Raw genomic sequence first — 18,574 nt, forward strand, 5'->3', positions numbered from 1 at the left:
AGGAAATGAAACAGTCCTTCAACGGAGGCAGGTGAAAGAGACTGTGTTTAGTCCCTGCAATGGCAGATCTAGTCCATTTCCCACTACCTTCTCTTCCCTTTCAGTGCCTGTGATCTCTAAAGAAGCCAGTTGTCAGGCTTCCTTGGACACCAACAAAACCCCGGCCATTTTCCATGCATTAATTATCAACCATGCTCTCAGAGAGAGGCTTCTAGCTCCCTTTGGGAGTCTTAGCCTATCCTCCTACTTCAGAAAGCTCTGTTGCCAGCAGTGTTCGATGGCTGGCACCGTTTTAGGGATATCTTTATGGAACTGGAAGCCTGGAGCACAGTCCAAAAAAAAAAAAAAAGAAGAAGAAGAAGAAAGATGCACTGAGTAAAGGATGCAGGCTCCACAAACCACCCACTCTCCAGACACAGTGGAAACTGCAGGATGGTCGCAGCAATGTGGAACAGATGGACGTTCGATTCCGCCACTCACTTCACCACTACTTCAGGCAGAGTGCCCTGCCGGAGGCTCACTGTCTGTGAACTGAAGTTAAGAATACCTAGCTTATTTGGCTGCTGTGGTATAAATCCTAGGTCCTGAGCTCTTTCTCTGCTGACTTCTTTCATTTATAAAGGAGCAAGACAAAGACGAGACCTTGCATTTTCTGATCTCTTTCATGGTGTGCTTTTCCTAGGCCAGAATTCTTTAAAACTACCATTTATCAAGCGCTGGTTTGTTGGATCCCTTTCGTGGAGTCTTTCATTTAATTCACACAATACCCTCTTTCACCTCTTTCAGTGAAGACTGTGGTCCTCCACTTTCAGTTGAGCAAGCCGAAGCTTCAGAAAAATGTGTTGACCTCCTCACAGCTCCACAGCTGGTTAATGACAGGGCAGGCACTCCAGCTACCAACCCTAGGCTGTTTATTTGTTTATCCAGCCCTTCCATTTTGGGTGTGAGCATACTTGATTGGATAGGCAGCTCTCCTTTCCTCACCCTTTAATTTGTCTTTAATTGAAGATGCAAGGAAATCTTTTTTATTCCCACTTCCTCTGTGATTTGCTCTCGGAAGCTGCGAGAAACTCTTTGCCCCTTACTGTTTCCCTCTGGCATAGAGTTATCAAACTGTGCATTACAGCAATTATCTGCTTACTTATCTATTTCCCCAAAACCAACTGCAAGTTTTTCAAGGACATATGTGTGCATTCTTCAATCCAGACAGAAGTTGTGGCACACAGTCAGGGCATAATAATAACGGTAGTAGAACTTAAGCCAATGAGTACTGTGCATTAAAGTTTTGTTTTTTTTTTAAAGGTCAGGGTCTGTGAGATCTACTCTATATCATTTTAATCTACTCCTCAACAACCCCTTTTGGCAAATGGCATTGTTTCTCTTTTAGAGCTGTGACAGAGAGAATTTCCAAGGTCACCACACTGGTGGGTGGTAGAATAAAAATTTGAACTTGATTTGAGTCTTCTCGCTCTCAGACAAATTTCCGGCAAATGAATGAAGCCCAGAGCTCTTCCCTCGTCACCCAGGTTGGTCTGTTTATCTCCATAACTCAAAGAATAAGAAGCAAAGCAATCTTCTTAAAGATCCTTTTCCTTCCCCTCTCCATTTATTCATTCTTCCAAGTAGGATTTGAGGCAGAACTGGAGAGGCCACCTGAGGGCATGAAGTGGGGTACTGATTTGTGCTAAATAGCTCGTGTGAATTATCCTCTGCTCTCCATTACATGCAGATGGAGAAGTGCCAGACAAATGCAGAAATATTTCAGCCACCTACCTTTCACAAAGGCACGTGTAATGGCTTCCTTCATTCATTCTTTCAACAAATAATTGAGGATCTGCTGTGTTCATCTACCATGGCACATTCAGAATATAAATAAGACTCTGCCCTCCATTATTTCTCAGTGTAGAAATACAATAAAAGCTACATGATGTAAGATCTGGAGCTGGGCCCTGGAAATGGGGCATACTGGGGGGGAGGGAGGGAGGGGGTGGATCTCTGGAGAGATGGGAGCATCAAGTTGTCATGTCTGTTTGACAGACAGATATGAGTCACAATGGGACCAAGTTGGTGGACATTGAACCCAGTCAGAAAAAGCAGATTTTAAGACCCAAGATCTGAGCCTTATAGGACTAGAGAAGAAAGAGACGGGCTAACCAGACAATAGGAACCACTTTGATCCAAAAGCTAGGCACAGGGTGGTTAGCGGGATTGGTCCCTGCTTCTACATCTGTATAGCATAAGCATGATGTATTTCATCTGTTCTGGCATTTGAGGCCACCTTTCCTCTCCTAGTCTTCTTATTTTTCTTTTTTTTGTGTGTGTATTGGTCATGGGGCTTGAACTCTGGGCCTGGGCGCTGTCCCTCAGCTCTTCAGCTCAAGGCTAGTGCTCTACCACTTGAGCCACAGCATCACTTCTGGTTTTCTGAGTGGTTTATTGGGGATAAGAGTCTCACGGACTTTCCTGCATAGGCTGGCTTTGAACCGCAATCCTCAGATCTCAGCCTCCTGAGTAGCTAGAATTACAGACATGAGTCACCGGCGCCAGTCAAATCTTCTTGATAATTAGCTGTAGAATGATGATTAGAACCAGCTCTTCCATTTCACCTACATACCCAAAGAAGGCAAGGGATATACATGCGCATAATCTCAGAGCTCAAGAGCAGTAGAGTAGAAATACAGGTTTGAAAATGGATAGTGAATATCTAGGAGTATATTATATCTGTTTGTTTGTTTGTTTTTTAGGAAACAAGGTTTTGTATTAATAATAAGGATGCATACATTTTCTGAGATGCAGCAATTGCAAATCATGGTGCTTAAATGTGGGATGGATACAATTTTATGCTAGTCTCCCCCAAGCTTCATGACTAGGTGTTAGTAACCCAATTTACAGGTGAGAAAGTTGAGTACAATGAATGCATGGAAAGGTAGTGCAGCTATCACCAGATTCATGTCTGAATGACCAGTGGCAAGGCCTAATGCCTCAGAGTGCAGTAGCTGCCCATGTGATACTTTCTATAAGATTTAGTGGTATTCTGCTAGAACGTGGCTCCTTTTCTGACCTGGGATAAAAATGACTAGGCTACTGGGGTTGCAGGGTTATATGTAAGGGATGAATGCATTGCAAAGAACTACACCGCATCTTTAGTCTTGTGGCATTTTATCAGGAAATAAAATAAGGTGTTTAATAGATACATAGTAAGTAGATAATTTGTATAAAAGAAAAATATGTTTTCTTTAGTGGGTCCTTCTTAAATAGGTCACCAATATCTGCCTAGGGATACAAAGAAATAAATGTAGGTAAATATAGCTAAGGCTACACATATAAAGATAGGCTGGATATAGTTTTACAAATGTGACTATACATATATACATATACAAATCCTTACATTTTATGGTACATTTGTTTTCTTTTAGTTAATTGATTATAGGTGCATGTAAATATCTCTTTAATTTGATTGTGGGCTGGAATCATGTATAACCTTCTGGGTTATTACCCAGGTAACAATTAACATATGAATAGGTTCCTCTCTAATCCAGTAACAGAATCCAGACTTTAGTGACCTTGTTGGTATCTTCTTTTCTTGTCCTGCTCCTGAAATCAAGTACAAGTCTCCTCATCCTCTTGTGTACATCTTGTGCCTTCCCCATTAGCTGACTTTCTACCTCTCCCACCTTATTATTCTTCTCTCTTAGAAAGGGAATCTAAGACTTGGAAAAAATTATATTAAGTGAAGTAAGACAAGCCCAAAGAAACATAGGTCCCATGGTTTCCCTTATTTGCAATATCTAGTATATGTATGAGTCAAGAAGAAAATGTGATGTTAAGAAAATAGACCCTTAAATATGTATTTTAAATTTTTTTCTTTCATGCATTTGTTTCTAACGCATTTATAAGATTATTTCTTTGTTGCTTTGTATGTCCCTCCCCCACAGTATAACCCCTGCTTTCACTATATTTGATGTCGTTATAATTTGGGGAGGAGATGGGGAAAAACAAGTCGTTTAAGGATACGGTGGACCTGTTGCAACAATGAGAAGTACAAGTTGTCATGTCGAAAACGAACTTTACAACTTTGGTGCGGGGGAGGGGGGGAGGGTTTGGGGGGGCGGGGGGGGGAGGCTGGGAAGGGATGTGAAGGGTAAACAAAGGAGGAGGCTGCAATGCTTGATAAGAAATGTACTCATTATCTTGCCCATGTAATTGTAACCCCTCTGTACAGTATGTTCACAAAAAATAAAAATTAAAAAAAAATAAAAAAATAAAAAGAAAGGGAATCTCAATCATTGCACTATTGGCAGTTGAAACCATGAAATTCCTTGTCCTATGTGGCTTGCTTGTATAGGTAGGATATTTATGGTTTCCTACTGCATACCAATAGGACCCACCCAGCCATGACAATTGAAAATATACCCAGTTCCAGATAAATTTCAGGGAGCAAAACCACCCATAGCCAAGAACCACTGTCTTATCTCATTGTCAACAGCTATCTCAGGGGCCTGTCTGTTTTAGTTTCCCCAATAGTTGAATAGGCTATTTCTAAGATAGCCAACTTACCACTCTATTGCTTAAAAACAAGATCAATAGAAAGCCCACGGATTGGGAGAAGATCTTCACTAGCCATACAACGGACAAGGGTCTCCTATCTAAAATATACCTGGAATTCAAAAAATTAAATCCCCCAACAACAAATTCTCAAAGAAACAACTGCCCAATAAATAAGTGGGCTAAAGACTTAAAGAGAAACTTCTCTGAAGAGGAAAGAAGGATGGCCAAAAGACACAGAAATGCTCAACTTCCCTACCCATAAAAGAAATGCAAATCAAAACATTGAGATTCTACCTCACCCCAGTTAGAATGGCTATAATTAAGAACTCTAATAACAACAGATACTGGAGGGGATGTGACCAGAAGGGAATCTTACTGCATTGTTGGTGGGAGTGTAAACTTGTTCAACCACTTTGGAAAGCAGTATGGAGATTCCTCAAAAGACTCCATCCACATAGAGCTCCCCTATGACCCAGCAATACCACTTTTGGGCATTTACCCAAATGATCACAACCAAGACCATACTAAAGCTACCAGCACAACTATGTTTATTGCAGCATTATTTACCATAACTAAGATATGGAAGCAACCCAGATAACCCTCAGTAGAGGAATGGATCAAGAAAATGTGGTAAAGATACACAATGGAATTCTATGCCTCCATCAGAAAGAATGACATTGCCCCAGTTGTTAGGAAATGGAAAGTGAAGTAAGCCAGGCCCAAAGAAACATAGGTCCCATGGTTTCCCTTATTTGCAATAACTAGTATATGTCTTAGTCAAGCAGAAAAGGTCAGATAAGTTGATGTTAGGGAAATGAACCCTAAGATATGTATTCAAATGGTTTTCTAATTGTTTCTAATATATTTATAAGGTGATTTCTTTGTTGCTTTGTATGTCCCTCCCCCATGGTATAACCCCTGCTCTCACTGTATTTGATGTTGGTATAATTTGTGGAGGGGACAGGAAAAAACAAATGTTAAATAGGGATACAGGTGGACCCATTGCAACAATGAGAGGTACAAAACATTATGTCGAAAAATGAACTTTACTACTTTGGCTGGGGGTGAGGGGTGGGGGGGGAGGAGGGAGAGATGGGAAGAGATGGGAAGGGGAAACAAAGGAGGAGGCAACAATGCTTGATAAGGAATGTACTCATTAGGGGCTGGGAAGGTGACTCAGTGGTAGAGCCCTTGCCTTGCATGCATGAGGCCCTGGGTTCGATTCCTCAGCACCACATAAGCAAAAAGAAAAAGCTGTGGCTCAAGTGGTAGAGCGCTAGCCTTGAGCTGAAGAGCTGAGGGAGAGCGCCCAGGCCCATTGTTCAGGCCCCATGACCAGACCCCCTCCCCCCAAAAAAAGAAATGTACTCATTATCTTGCCTAAGTAATTGTAACCCCTCTGTACGGTATTTTCACAGTAAAAACAAAAAAAACTTTCCAGATCCTTCTGAGTAGCTGGGAAGCATTCATTTGAGGCCAGGTTATTCATAAAGATGGAAGTCTGCTTGATGAGAACTTCAACTCAAGTGCATGACTCCCAGCTGATCTGTGAGGAAAGGATCCCTCCTAGCTGAGCTTTAGTGACAGTAGATAGGATGGATTGAAAATCAAGACAGGGGAGATAAAGCCTATGAGATCATTCAATGTGCATTAAAATCATAAGAGGCACTGAAAAGTGGAGCATAGGATAGTCATAGAACTGAGCAAAGTGCAAAGTCATAGAAGCTACTTTGCAGATCAGATTGTCATGATTCACCCTTTTTGGCAGCTTGGAGGGCACTGGTGGCCTGCTCTGCCTCCAAAAATCTCTCTAAGAGATCCTCTGATTTGTCCATATCATTTGCAGTCTGTAAGCCTCAGTTTCCTTATCTGTAACACTAAAGGTCTGGACTGTTTTCCTGATAATCCCTCCAGCATATTTTGAGGCCTGAAAGGAGACTGCTGAGAGAAGGTGGAGTTCCCAGCCCCCTTCTCTACTAGCTCCATTACTAGGCAATTGGCCAAGTACAATGTCCAATGGATCACCAGTCCACCTCTGGCTGCCAGGGACCAGAAAGAAGTGGCAAGAAGGGAAGGACATTACTTGGGAGAATATGCATGTTCACAGCTCTGAGGATTAAAGGCCCATGTTCTTATCACTGCTGAACAGAGTATTATAAATCCAGTCTTAGAATACCAAATCCCCTTGCGGCTTGGCCGTTGTGAGGGAATATTAAAAAGGCCGGAGACAGAAATAATCAGTTTCCGAATGACACATTGTCAAATAAAGCATTTCTCACATTATCCTTTTCTTTCTTTTCTCTGGTTCCTTCTCCTATGCCTGCATTTTAACGTGAAGGGAAAAAAATAATAAGATAAAAATGAGGCCAGGCTGAATGGCATTCAAAGTTTGACTTTTTCCAAAGGCTCTCTTGGTGGGATAGCTCAGGGTGCTTTTTCTGAAATTCTCTACAACTTTCCAATTTTGATATTGTATGTGTAAGGAAATTGGCATGGGTATGAGAGCTGGGAAAAAGAAATCAGCAGAATAGGAAAGACATGTCATAGAAGGTGTGATCTGGGTCCCTGTGAATACACGGGCTGGAGATGATATAAGGACTTTTCTTTGCATTTCTCTTGCAAATCTAGTTACAATTGTAGGCACCTGAAGGTTTATTATGTATCTTCTCTGAGAGGAAGTCGTGCATCTTAGCTGAATAAATAGCAGCTTAGGCCCTGGAGTGGGAAAAATCCGATCATCAGCCAGATGATTGGATCACAGCAACAAAACCATGGTAACATGGGGTGGAGAGGGGTGGTATTTGGAAGTGGTACTGTGGCTCAGATGGTAGAGTGCTAGCCTTGAGCTGAAGAGCTGAACGACCGCGCCTAGGCCCAGAGTTCAAGCCCCACAACCAACAAAAATAAATAAATTAAAATTAAAAAAAATCATTGGGGGGTGTCATAAGAAAAGAGGACAGCACCACCCCCAAATTGAAGAGGTGAAGATACTCCTCAAGACATGGATCAACATGCTGAGAGGGATGGCTGGGTTGAGATGAACTTCTTGGGGCTGCTGTCAGCTCGATATCTGACAAACTACAACAACAACAACAACAAACAAACAATCCTTTGTCTCACAGCTCAGGAAGATAGAAGTCCAAAACCATAATGACAACAGGCTGTTTTTTTTTTTTCTTTTTCTGGTAGCTCAGAGGGACAAGCTGTCCTAGCCTGGAATGTCACTGGCACCCCTTGCTTTGTGAATATATCATTGGAATCGCTGTGTCCAGCCCCACATGACTGTGTCTGTGCCTGTGTGTCCCTCTGTCCTCTCCGCTCATTATACAGGTGTAAGCCATTGGATGTAGTGCTCACTCTAATCCAGTATGACTTCATATCAACCAATTACATTTGAAAAGGCACAATTCCCAAATACAACTACCTTCAGAGATCCCAGGAAGGCCACTGTTTAAACCAAGAAGGATACTGGTGATCCCTAATATAAGAAAGATCCAGGCTGAGGGAGCAGGAAGAAAAGGAGGCAAGAGCAAACCCTACTTTAGGAGCCTGCTAACCATCGAGCGTGGCTCCAGGCTGGTGTAGCCAGGTAGCCCAGGTGAGGCTACCTTTAATACCCAGGGGTGTTAAAGGGACTTGGATCCAAAAATGGGGAGTATGGATATTATTCTGCCACCCTAGGGAGTCAGGGAAAAGATTTAATCCAAGGAGTTGGGTTAAAATACTTTGGTTTAGGATAGAGGGATAGGAAAACTAAAAGAAAGAGGCTGGTGTTGGCAGATATTTGTGGTGTCAGACTCTCTATCCAGATCTTCTGTTGTCTTGTTTAATCCTTAAGAGAACTTTTCACATTGAGAACAGTCGGCTTCCTTTTAAAGGGAGCCTGCTGGAGCCTTAGAAAGGAAAATATTGTAGTACACTTGTCACGGCCAACAGCAAGCAGAGAGGCAGGGATTCACATGCCCCAGATTTGTGTTTTCCTTGTCATACCACTCTACCCTTGACGTGGCCTGCACTCACCCTGCTCGGGCTGTGCTGGGAGTCGGAAACGCACTGTCAATCACTGAACAGGAAGAGGAGGCAGATCCTGTCAAGAAAGACTCATGGAAGGAACACCTCAGAAGGAATAGGCACTGTCCTCTCCTCTCCCATCCTCCATAACCTCACAGCTTTGTAAAAAGTCTTCTACTCCTAAGGAGGAGGTAAAGGAATCATTTCACACTTCCACAGTTTACTCTCTCTTAGAAATGCATGCCCTCCAGGCAATGGATTGACATTTTTATTCTCCAGGACTCTCAGCTGGTCTGCAGGCTTGTTTGTTTGGGGGCAGCCCTGGAATGAGCACATCCCCAATTGGACTGGATATCATGCAGTCCTGGGGCCTCAGTTTGCCACCCCGTGAACTTTGGCCCCTTTATAACTTGCTTTCTGGAAATCTGCAACTTTCTCTTCCTGCATCCTGGCCTTGATCTACTCTTGATCTACACTGAAGCTTTATTCTCCACTCTCAGGGCCTATGTTAGTTCCTGCTTTATGCTGGGAGAGTTGGTGTTCGGGACTGGCTCACCCTGATGGATTATTTCTCCTTTCCTTTTCCCTTTCCCTTTCCACCTGGGCTTTGTCCTTGTTGGTCATGGGATTTGAACCTTTGGCCTGGGCTCTGTCCTTGAGTTTTTTTTTGCTCTAGGCTGATATTCGACCACTTTGACCTACAGCCCCACTTCCAGTTTTCTGGTGTTTAATTGGAGAGAAGAGTCTCCCAGACCTTCTTACCCGAACTTGCTTCGAACTGTAATCTTCAGATTGCAGCTTGAGTAGCTAGGATTACAGGTATGAGCCACCAGTGCTGAGCTCTGTTCTGGCTTTTCTGTTTGCCTGCTGCTAATGCAGTAAGAAAAATGCGGCCTGTGAAGAAAGAGGAGTATGGCTGCGAAAGCCTGGGTCAGTACAGAGCCTGCACCATGAGAATCAAGGCTCAGAAAAGTCAAGTACTTTGCCCCATTTTGTTGATAAAATACTAGGCTTGGAAGGCCAACGTCTCTGGCTTGAAAAGCATGACTGGGGGTTTCCTAAAAGTGTCAAACACAGGGCTCAAGGCTGAGCATGATGGGTAGGGGAAAATCCCCCTTTGGTTCTCCAGCACAAAGAGCACTTGTCCATTTGTCTGTCCTCCTTGCTTTCTGCCCCCAGGGTGGCCTGATCGCTCTGTTGCTGCTGCTGCTGGTGTTCACCGTGGCTCTGTACGCCCAGCGACGCTGGCAGAAACGCCGCCGAATCCCGCAGAAGAGCGCTAGCACAGAAGCCACGCATGAGATCCACTACATTCCATCGGTGCTACTGGGTCCCCAGGCCCGGGAGAGCTTCCGCTCCTCCCGGCTGCAGGCGCACAACTCCGTCATCGGGGTACCTATTCGGGAGACCCCCATCCTGGATGATTACGACTACGAGGAGGAAGAGGAGCCACCCCGAAGATCCAACCACGTCTCCCGTGAGGAAGAATTCGACAGCCAGGTGACCCACACCCTGGATACTTTGGGCCGGGCAGGAGAGGAGAAGTTGGACTTTGAGAAGAAGGGTAAGTCATCCTTACAGCCCATTTTCCAGGGTGGGGGCGGGGAGAGGGTGGAGAGGGGAATTAGGGGGTGGATGGGAACAAAGAGGTACAGGAGCTGGGAGGTTGGGGGTGCCAGGAGGTGTCTGGCGAGCTCAGTCATGTTGGATGTGGAGCCTCGTTTTCTGTGGAGTTATCAGAACTTGTCTCCTCTGGTCTCTCAGTAAGATGGGACAGCAAGAGACAGACCATGCTCCTGGAAGTGGAGTTTTGAGGGACATCCGAGTGTACGCCTGTAGTCCAGCTAGTATTTAGTAATGTTGTTTGCAGATTGTCCTTAATAGCTTTCTTAGTAAGCAGAACCTGGTTCATATTTCTGGACATATTACATGTTCACCCATAAGACTATAAGCCTGTGTTCTTGTCTCTTCCTTTCCCCCCATCCCCATCCCAAAGAGAAAGAAAATGAATTGGATGTTCTTTCTCCAAGGAAGCCCTTGAGGAATTTGACAACAGGAAAACAAGCAAAAATATTACTTGCAACTTTTACAAATCAACCTACATAACCCCAGCTTCTTCAGTTGGCTTGTGCGCCATACTTTTCAGACATTGTTTCCTAGGTGGAGATTCCCATTTTTCCCATGTTGGAATATCATACCTGAGCTAGCTCTCTTCCTTTCCCAGATGGCAGCAGGGCACCACTGAGCAAATGAGGTTGTCCCCTCCCCCTGGCTGGATGTTAGGTGTCTCTTGACGCAGGTTGAGATCACACATGTTCTTTCAGCTCTTGCTGGCTCCCAATGGATATTTGATGACTAACACCCTTCATTCATTTTCTTACATGTTGTTGCCAAGACCTGTTTTCTTTGTCCATTTAAGGAGCAGGTGATGGTTTGGAATAAGCAGAGGAAAGGTTGGGTTGTATTTGTCACAATTAATTGTGTATGACTTGAGCTTATGCATAGGTAGAGTGGGGCTATTTTCCTTTAGATAAATACTACCAAGATACCATCCCGCTTTTCCTCTTCATTATGTCTGTGAAGCTGGTCATGGTGATGGGTTAGAGTGCAGATTCAGACTCCCTTCACCCATGGCTCTAGAGGTCCTCTTATTGTGTGGCTTGGCCTCAGCCCTGGAGCTCTGGATCCTTTGTTGACCTTTCCTAAGGTCCTCCTCTCATGTCCATCTTTCCAGTGAAGCTGCATGAGGGAAGAGGGACAGTGGGGGCTGCTTAAAATGGAGAGATTTTGGTTGAGCCTAGAACCTGAGGGAGAGACAAGAATGGATATATTAGGTGCTAACTTGGTTTTGCAGGGGGAGGGGTGGGGGGGTGAGTCCTTCTGGACCTGGGTTGAAGTTCTGCATCATTTCATTACAACGTGATCTTGGCAAGATGGGATTTTAACCTCAGAATCCTCAGTGAGGGACCAATAAGGAGTATGCACGCATATGCATGCACACACATGTGCACACACACATTCACTCACACACACACATACACATACACATACATATATGGGAAATGTCTAAAGCAAGGCTGCCCATAGTAGGTGTTGAACTCCCAAGGACTCTATTTGTAAATATCTGGCTTTCAGGCTTCTCTCAGATTCTGAGATTCCTAAATTTACCAACAACCTTCCTCTATAGCCTCTTTTAGGTCCTCCCTCTAGGGAACTCTTACCTCTATCCCTGTAGATGTTATGTCTCTATTGATACGTCTGTGGATGTTGAAATTACCACTTGCCACATTGTACAGTGTAAGGTCCGCTCCTGGATGGCAAGAAGACTCCACCCTCCTCGCAGCAAAGTCTCCGCCCAGTACCTGCGTTACCTAGGCAACTGGCACACCTGGAAGAGGTCACATCTGCATCTGCTGAGATCACATCTGAATTTGATGTGGCCACACCTTTCTCCTCCCATACCCTACATAAGGCCTAGCCCAGGCCCAGACGTGCTCTTTTTCTAGCTCTCTTCTCTTTCTCAGCTCTCTCTTTCCTAGCTCTCTCTCATTCCCAGGCCTTTCCCAGCCATGTGGAGGGCCAACATGGCCTGGTGCCAGCCGGAACAATGAATAAACTTACCCCTTACCTGAATACCATGTGCATGGTGCTGTTCTTACTCACTTACTTCTTTTTAAAAACCTACCATACAGGACAATCAGATTCCCTTTCTAGACTATACTCAGAGGTCTTTGAGACCATGTGTAGTACCCTTCATCTTTGTCTTACTAACATTCAGTACAGTGGTTAGCACTTAATAGTAGATCCTCAAAAGATGCCTGTTGACTGAGTGATTGAAAGAATCAGTCATTCCAATGAAGATAAATCCTAATATCAAAATAGAGTCTTGGGTGCTCAATTCCAGACTTCCAGCTATCTCATTGTCCTCAAGTTTCCAGACTGTAGAAATAAAAGGATTAGGGGAAATTATTGACCTTGATGGCAAGAATGCAAGAGAGAGCAGAGAGACTGGGGATGAAACTCAAGAAGATCATCAATGTTGACTAAGTGATGATCAAAGAAGGGTAACTAGATTGCAGCCAATGCAGGAAAATTCTCTCTCCCCTTCTCCTCTCTTCTCATCTCCTTTCTCCTCCTCTCCTCTCTCTTTCTACACACACACACACACACACACACACACACACACACACACACACACACACACTGCTCTACCATATGTCAAATGGAGAGCAGCAAACATCTTCCAAATGAGAAAATGGAGGAGGCTGTTCACTGCCAGTGATCCTGTTTGGTGTCTTCTCCACTCTCACCACCTTTTCTTCCTTTCCATCTCCCTCTCTCTTACTTTCCCTTCCTCTTTCTCTTCTCTTTGCCCCTGTATATCTCTCTCTCATCTTCTTCCTCTCCCTCATGATTTCCCTCCCACCCCCCTCTCCTTAATATGAAGCCAATATATTATCATGATAGAATCTGAAATATGAAGGAAATTGGCTCAAGAGACAACAGATAAATACAGAGGTGGGGTTTTCTCAATCCAGTAGTACAGACCTTGGAGATCTTGGGTATGTCGGAGAGTCCTCTCCCATCCAAGGGCTTCATGCTAGTACTATTCTGCATTGCAGTGAGACTCAGAAACTTGAATGAAATAAAACATGTGGAGTGGAGGGTCCACCCAGTCAAACCCCATCCCCCCACCCAGCTGTTTCTGTTGTTCATTCCACCAGTGTCCAGAGTGGTTACACCATGCCATACACCAGTGTAGACCTGGGGTGAGGGTAAAGGAAGTAGAAAGATTGCCCTCAGAGAACATGACAGGGTTCTCCTGGGAGACAAGTCACAGGGACAAGGGTAAAGAAATGGGAGCCAGATCTCAAGTACAGCTGCCTTTCTCTCTGCAATAGAAGTGAAGCAAGAGCCCAGCTCCATGTTCTAAACAGCTGCCTTACTCTGTAGCACACATGACCAGAAGGGACCATGTGACAGTAGGGCATTGATCCCTTTCACGAAGTTGCTTCCCAACCCTTGTGCCTCTTACAGAGAATAAAGTCCTCACATTTCAGGTTCTGTACATTTCTACTGCTTGCTAAATACTCTCTAAAGTTCAGCCCAAAGATGGAGGTAGGGACTGATGATGATGGTGGAGACTGCAGGGGACTGGATCCTGAGATACTTAAACTGACTCCTGAAAAGTGGAAGGAGGGGCTTCTGGCCTCCTCTCCCTGAGGGGATGCTTCAGAGCCTGCACGTCCGCTCCTCGGCCCACAGCAGCTCAAAAACCACTCTTCCCCACTGTGTTTTCTTTCAAGCAGAACTCTTTTCAAACACTAACAGAGCCAGGCTCTTACTCTCTAGAATCTTGACACTAGCGCTGGAAAACACCCAACAGGTGTCTAAAGCATCAGTGGTGGATGCAGGAGAGATGGGCATCCTGGCAGGGTGTGGCAGAGCAGACTTGGACTTGAATCCCTCTCCTACATTCAATAGCGCTGTGACCTCTGCACATCAGTTAGCTGTTCTGTCTCCTCTCCATCGTCAGCTCACCTTCTTTTTCTTCTCAGCCAAATGATTCTGCTTTTCCATGGTTCTCTGGGTAGGTAGGCTCTGTAAGGGTGGCAGGGGAAAAACAAACAAACAAAAAATTAGGGAAGAAGGAAGTAGAGGACACACGATTTCCAGCTCCAGGCAGGAGACTGGCCATCTGCCCAGGGGGAGCTGTGTAGGTGGAGATCTTCCTGCAGCATTATGGTTCTTGAACTCCTGGTCCTCTTGGCTTCATAGGAGAGAGACCATTCCATTGAGATCATTGACCTAACCATAGCAGCACAAATTAAGTTGGCCTCAGGGGTCTCCCCTGAGGAGAGAGAGAATGGAGGTCCTCTCCTTCATGAATGCAAACGACAAGCAAATATTGAGAGGCTGGACATTCCATATAAAATGAGAATTCAAAGTATATCAAAATAGGCGGGAAAAGTCTGGTGTTCTCCATTGCAGCTGGGTGACTAGTTCACAACAATTTATTATGTGTTCTACTAAGAAACAAGAGTTGGAAGATTCCCCGCACAAAGAAGCAGGTAGAAATATAAATTGCCCTGGTTTATTATTATACAGCATGTACTAGTATCTATGCCATATATATATAGAGAGAGAAAGAATTTTAAAAATAATAATTTGGAATGATAAAAGGGATCCAACAGCTTTTTGAAATTATATGGCGCGGAGACAATCCTGCCTGTGCTTTTTTATATATATGCAGAATTTCTCTGTAGATTCAAACTGCCTCATCCTACTTCAGTCCTATCAACCTGCTATTCAGCTCAGACCTGCAGGTAATAGAGGAGGCGGTCTGGAAACTGGAGCGAGAAAGTGTCATTATAAAAGTGGCCACTGCTTGGTGTCCTGGGCCTCAAGGGTGCTATTCTGAGTAGGGCTGGCATTCAACTGAGTTATACCAGTGAGACCAGATCCTTTGTCCCATACTGAAACTTGGTTATTCCAGCAGGTAGGTGACCCTTCCCTGAGCCCTCTAGTGCCCACCTGTCTCACTTTGCCGAACTTCTTACTGACCAGTGATGGAGTGACTCCTGCTCTAGCTAATGAAAGCTGGTGACTACAAGATTCACAGGAATTTTGAATGTCACACCACATACTGCTTTGGCAAATTGCCAGGAGTTTATGTGTGTCGCTAATCTGAATGCTCTGTAGTATGTTTATTGTATGTCAGAAACTCGATGAATTTCAATTCCAGATCTCCTTCTCCACCCTGAAACTTCTGTTTTCCTTCCCTGAAGATTATGCATGGAAGCACAAGGAAATTAAAATAACAGATCTATCTATCATTTTATCAAAGGATGGGATAAAAGATGAATGAATGGATATTAGGTTTTGTTTCATTATTTCAAAAGAAACACATGCTACTTTTTAATAGAAGGAAAAAAGGTATCCAGGAATAGAGCAAAGAAAAAGAAGAGTGGGAGAGAAAAAAAGGAGGATGGGAGGGAAGGAAGGAAGAAGGGACAGAGATGGAAGAAAGGAAGACAGGAAGGAAGGAGGGATGATAAAGACAGAAAAGTCAAAATTCTACAAAAACAAGAAGCTCCACCCTTCCTCTGTAATATTCCACTGCAGTACCCAAAATATTACCTCTTTTTGTGTATTCTAATATTTAGACTTGAACAAGGGCCTTGTGCTCTCATCTGGCTTTTTCACTTAAGTCTGAGGCTCTACCACTTAAGTCATACCTACACTTGCAGCTTTTTCCTGGTTAATTGGAGATAGGAATTGCTCAGATTTAAATCTCAGCCACCTAGGATTGCAGCTGTGAACCACTGGTGCCCACTTCCCAAATCTTTGTAAACAGTTTAACTTATACTCTTATAGAATTCCCATGTACATAATATGTGTATGTGTGGCTATATGGGTACATGTGACAACATATATTATAATGAAGTCACCTCACTCACTCATATTATTGTATAGCAATTTGATAGTTTACTAATCAGTGAATGAAGTGTCTGTTTCTGAATCTGCCATGCCTCTCTACCTTGTTCTTGTTTCCTTTCTGTGCCAGTCCTGAGTTTGGAACTCAGAGCCTGGGTGCTGTCTATGAGCTTTGTTCCTCAAGAAATCGTAATCTACCACTCAAGCCATAGCTCCATGTCCAGCTTTTTGGTACCTAAATTTGTTGGTATCTAAATTATAGATAGGAGTCTCAGGAAGTTCCTGCCTGGATTATCTTCAACCCATTATTCTCAGTTCTCAGACTCTTGAGTAGCTAGGATTATAGGCATGAGCCACTGTTGCCCACCATATTTACCTCATTTTTTTTTTTTACATTTTACCTCATTCTTTTTGAAGGAGTTATAGGAATCTACAATATGTTCACATGTGAATGTGTTCCGTATACTGAGGTTTACTTTGTGGGTTAGTATCGTAATTTCTTTATTTATAATGAATCAAAAGGTATCTCTGCGTAATATAGGTAGCCAGTTATACACCTGGCAGGTGCAGGTAATTCTGTAGAGCAGAGGCAGAATCAATGTATCAGAGAACAGCTCCAGCAGTGTCTGTGGTGAGTACAGCCCTATTTACCCATTTCTAAAGTCTGTTTCATGCCCTCAAGGGTGCCTTCCTATATTCTCATCTCCTCAGGCCATACCCTCCTTATCACATCTTCATTTCAAGTCTGGTTTGTTTTCCTGTGATTCTTTCTGCTCTCTCCTAATAAAGTAGTCCAAAGTCTCTTCCTTTGTCAAAGGGCATTCCTCTCATAAGAGAAAGGGATAGTTCACTCGGTGTGCATGCGTGCGTGTGGGGAGGGGGTGCTGGGAGTTGAGCTCCGTGTTTTGTGTATATTAAGCAAGTGTTCTAACACTGAGCTGTACCCCCAATCAAGCAGTCCTTCATAATGAGTCTTTTTGTTTAAGTACAACAAAATGAAGGTTTTTCTTTACTCTCCTACCTCAACTTAGAGCCTAGGATGGAAGGATAGAGAATGAGCATCATAACAGCAGTGTCCCAAGAGGATAGGAAGTAGGTAGATAGATAGACACACAGACAAAGGTAGATAGGAAGGTTGACAAGTAGACAGATGATATTCCTTATCTTTCTGATATGTCCTTCTCAGGTTGAGCCTTACTTTTGTTCAGGATTTTGGTCCAGGAAGCCTTAGGGTAGGTGGGACACCTACCTACCTCTCTCATTATGTCACTGTAATGAACCCCATGTAGAAGATGGACGGCAACTATTGTCTCTGTTGTTGCTACCACTACCACCCAATTTTTACCACCTTTGTAGAGCTTTCCGTGAGTTATGTCAACTGCATCTCGTAGAAAATGTGGGTGATATGGTCTAATAATGTCTACACTTTTCAGAAGAGGAGACCGAAAGAATTAGGGGTGAATAACTTATCAAGAGCACACAGAAGGAAACTAGCTCAGCTGTGTCTGGCTGACGCAGGAGAGCTGTGGCGGTGGTAGAGACAGGGGTGGGATTACACCTAACCTCTCATCCTGAGGATGAGGGTCCCCCCACAGCTCTCCAAACTCCAGGGGTGGCTGAATGTGGCACGGGTGGGCTTGTTGTCACCCGCAAGCAAGGAGTAAAACCCATGAGTCGTTTTTAATCTGTTCACTGGGGCACAACACTGCCCTACTGTCACTTCGAATTTCTCCATCGCTGGGCAGGAAGTTGGCAGTCAAGAAGCCACTATTCCATAGTGAGGGCCCACCATCGCTATCAACAGCTCACACTAGGATGCCCAAAATGGAGATGATTATGATAAACTCTCTCTCTGTCTTTCTGTTTCTCTGTCTCTCTCTCTCTCACACACACACACACATACATACACACTCATGAAGGTCATGAAAATGTCACCTTTGTGGATACTTTATGAATTTTCAGAGCTCTTTCATACCAGTCCTTCATTCAATGCCCACTCTTGCCACCCATACTTTCTTTCAGAAAAATGCACTCCTTGAATTTTCAGACCTCCCCCCATCTCCCCTCTCTCCCCCCAACGCTCAGTCAGTCTTGCTGATGTCTCAACATTCATTTTGCAAAATTATTACATGTAGCATGCTCTGCTACGTTTTGTGATCTTTATGTCTCCTTTCTGATGCTGGCATGATTTACCCATACATAAATGGAACAAAACCTGCAGTTTTAAAAGCTCTCTCCTGAGGGAGACCTGCGGTGGGGTCATATCTCTTACCACCAGTTGTCTTGCCAGCAGAGCTTTTGGCTTTAGAGACAGAAGCATAAGGTCAACTGAAGGGATTCAGGGTGAGGAGGAGGATGAAAAATGGGGCCTGGTGTTCACTCAAGGCCCAGAAGAGGCCCTTCTGTTTTATCCCTACCTTCTAGTAGGTAGTCCACTGGTGCCCTTTACTCACCTCCATACTTTTCTCTTGAAAGTTCTCAATCTGCCTTACCAAAGGACACCTTGGGTAACTTTCATGGTATCACCTGTGACATTCTCTTCTTACTCCTAGATTCCCTCATTCTGCGCCGTACATGG

General features: G+C 44.0%; 1 protein-coding gene across 1 annotated transcript in view; it reads left to right on the forward strand.

The window, feature by feature from the left end:
* Positions 1-18,574, forward strand: part of Astn2 (astrotactin 2) — a 777,558-nt gene that overhangs the window by 65,512 nt on the left and 693,472 nt on the right. The window contains exon 2 of the mRNA XM_013030183.1: positions 9,739-10,123. Within this exon, the coding sequence (XP_012885637.1) occupies positions 9,739-10,123 (385 nt within the window). The remainder of the gene's footprint in view (positions 1-9,738; positions 10,124-18,574) is intronic.

This window comes from Dipodomys ordii, unplaced genomic scaffold, assembly GCF_000151885.1.
Source record: "Dipodomys ordii isolate 6190 unplaced genomic scaffold, Dord_2.0 Scaffold127, whole genome shotgun sequence".
Taxonomy (NCBI): Eukaryota; Metazoa; Chordata; class Mammalia; order Rodentia; family Heteromyidae; genus Dipodomys; species Dipodomys ordii.